The sequence below is a fragment of the Corylus avellana genome, chromosome ca3 (genome assembly GCF_901000735.1).
Source record: "Corylus avellana chromosome ca3, CavTom2PMs-1.0".
Taxonomy (NCBI): Eukaryota; Viridiplantae; Streptophyta; class Magnoliopsida; order Fagales; family Betulaceae; genus Corylus; species Corylus avellana.
In genome coordinates this window covers 27,562,924-27,565,348 of record NC_081543.1, presented here as the reverse complement: position 1 = coordinate 27,565,348, position 2,425 = coordinate 27,562,924, and the positions used below count along the sequence as shown (strand labels likewise).

Genomic DNA, 2,425 nt, shown 5'->3' with positions numbered 1-2,425 from the left:
GGGGTAAATTGTCATAATTGATAGTTTGGAGAGTAGATTGTTAATGGGGCAGTAATTTGAAAGGATTAAGTAGATTTTACCCAAAAATTTATCCTAGTTAGGGACGGCTCTAAGGTCGCCTCATTACCATATTTTAAAATTGCATTTATTTACGGATAAACTAAAGTTTAGGTTTGTAAAAAAAAAAAAATTTTAAAAAAATAGATTTAATTTCTGCTGAGCCCAAGTAAAGCCCAAAACACACCGACTAATGGAGTTCATATGTACGGCCAGCTAATATATTCCTAAACCTACGCGGCTGCCTGTAAAACCCACCGACCGAATTCAAAACTCAGAGGAGGTCTTCCCGCCATCCTCTCATCGAGAAGAAGACATATTATCCTTCTACAATATCATTAACTGTTGCAATATAATGAAATTGCTTACGCACTTTATATTTCAAAACATAATACGATATTCAAACTATGTAAAACAGAGTCAAATCATTATCCAAACTCTCTGGACACAATTTGATCGAGGTTTATTGAAATTAGGACTCTTAGCTATTTATGATTAATTATCTCTTGATTCAGCCTTAGCTTTTTAAACCCAACTTCCTCTCTTTTCCTTAAAGACTCAAGCAGGGCTGAACGATCATGTCGATGTCGATCGGCCTTCCTCAAGTGTTGATCGCCGAAATACTCTTCCGACTGCCGGTGAAGTCTCTGTTGCGCTTCCAGTGCGTTTCCAAGACATGGGTCGCCCTAATCAATGACCCAACTTTCATCAACATCCATCTCGAGAACAACAGATCTGAACGCAATCTCATTGTGCAGACAGGGGAGGTTGATTGGAATGTTGGTGGGAAAGATCGGCGCCTTAATTTAAATTACTACTTGGTAAACTTTTCCGATCAGCCCGTGAAGGTCTTCCCGCCATTCTATCAGCCATTATTTCGTCTACAATATATATCCTCCGTCACCAAAATCATAGGCTGTTGCAATGGCTTGGTTTGCATTCACGGCGGTAAATATAATAAAACTCTGATTTGGAACCCATCGATTAGAAAATGCAAGAAATTACCCTTTGAGCCAACCGTACACGCTGGTCGTCCCCTCGAGAAAGCGTTTGCATTCGGCTATGATCCAGTCAACAACGATTACAAGGTTTTATGGATTGGAGAAGAATTTGAGGTTAAGCTATATAGTTTGAACGCACATTCGTGGAGAAGAGTAGAAGACCAGTGGCCTTACAAGGACTCGAAAACTTTTTCGAATCCTGTTTATTTGAAGGGTGCTTTTTATTGGTTGGTGAAGAGTACTGCGGCAGGAGGGATCCGCCTTCTCGCATTCAATCTCACCGATGAGAAATTCCAAAAGCACGCGCTTCCGGTTCCGGATGAAGTTGAACCGCTGTCATTTAAATCTTTGAAGGCTTTGGGAGGATCCCTTTTGGTTTCCAAATATGGGCGGGAGACACAACCTTTCCTAAAGCTTTGGATAATGACGGAGAGTGGTTGGTCTCCGCTTTGTACTCTGGATTACCCTTTCCGGCAACTAGTGTCGTTCTCAACGGACGGTCAAAAGGTTCTAATGGAGCTGGCTGACGGGCTCCTTTATTGGTATGACATAAAAAAGAAGTCATACGACAATGCCCTCACTCCGATTATACCTATTGGGAACAAGAGTTGGACAGGAATTTGTGAGACAAGCCTCCTTCTCCTCGATGGTGATAATGTCGATTGAATGTGTTTTTTTAGTTAACTATCAACATTTTTTTAGGCAGCATTTGTTGTTCTTGGTTGCATTTTTTTGTTTTTTGTTTTTTTTTTTTGTTTTTTTTTTTCATTATATTGCAAATTGAGTGTTAGTTTCAAAAAATATGTAGGACGGAACTACATGGCCTCCCCCTAAAGGATCATGTTTTTCCCAAAAATTTTAAAAATTAGAATTCTATCCCCAAACTCCAAACGCTAGTTTCGCCCGGACATTATCTTGGTGGTTAGACTTAAGATAAATTCTTTTTGTTTTGAGCCTAACTACGCCAATAGAATTATGGTTAGCTCCTACCCATCTGCAGATGTTTTCCTCACCAATTAGTCTCCTTTTATTGGTTCGTATAAACGTAATTTTTTTTTTTTCCTTTGCCAATCAGATATGGCAGGAAATAGTTTCCCATTTTCTATTTTTAATAATTTTTTTTTACCAAACCAGATCCATTAATATATGATGACATTATTCAATGAGGCAGCATAATCATTGTAATAGAAGCAACTTAAAATATCAATTATATCTTACAAAAAAAATATATCAATTATAATTTTGCATGTCTCATCGGCCAATAATAATGATTTTAAAATAAATATCTTTTAAGGTTGTGTACAAACCTTAAAATAAAGAATGAAGTTTTCCTTTAATTTTTTATTTTTTATTTAGCAATATATCTT

At 37.4% G+C, this 2,425-nt stretch overlaps 1 protein-coding gene across 1 annotated transcript; it reads left to right on the top strand.

The window, feature by feature from the left end:
- The first annotated feature begins 635 nt into the window (after nt 1–635).
- On the top strand, nt 636–1,724 carry LOC132174343 (F-box/kelch-repeat protein At3g06240-like). Its single transcript, XM_059586014.1, has one exon. It carries the CDS (start codon nt 636–638, stop codon nt 1,722–1,724), a length of 1,089 nt encoding a protein of 362 aa, XP_059441997.1.
- The last annotated feature ends 701 nt before the right edge of the window (nt 1,725–2,425 follow it).

Bases quoted from the DNA above. Each gene is read 5' to 3' on its own strand.
- LOC132174343 (XM_059586014.1), top strand. From the start codon at position 636: ATGTCGATGTCGATCGGCCTTCCTCAAGTGTTGATCGCCGAAATACTC.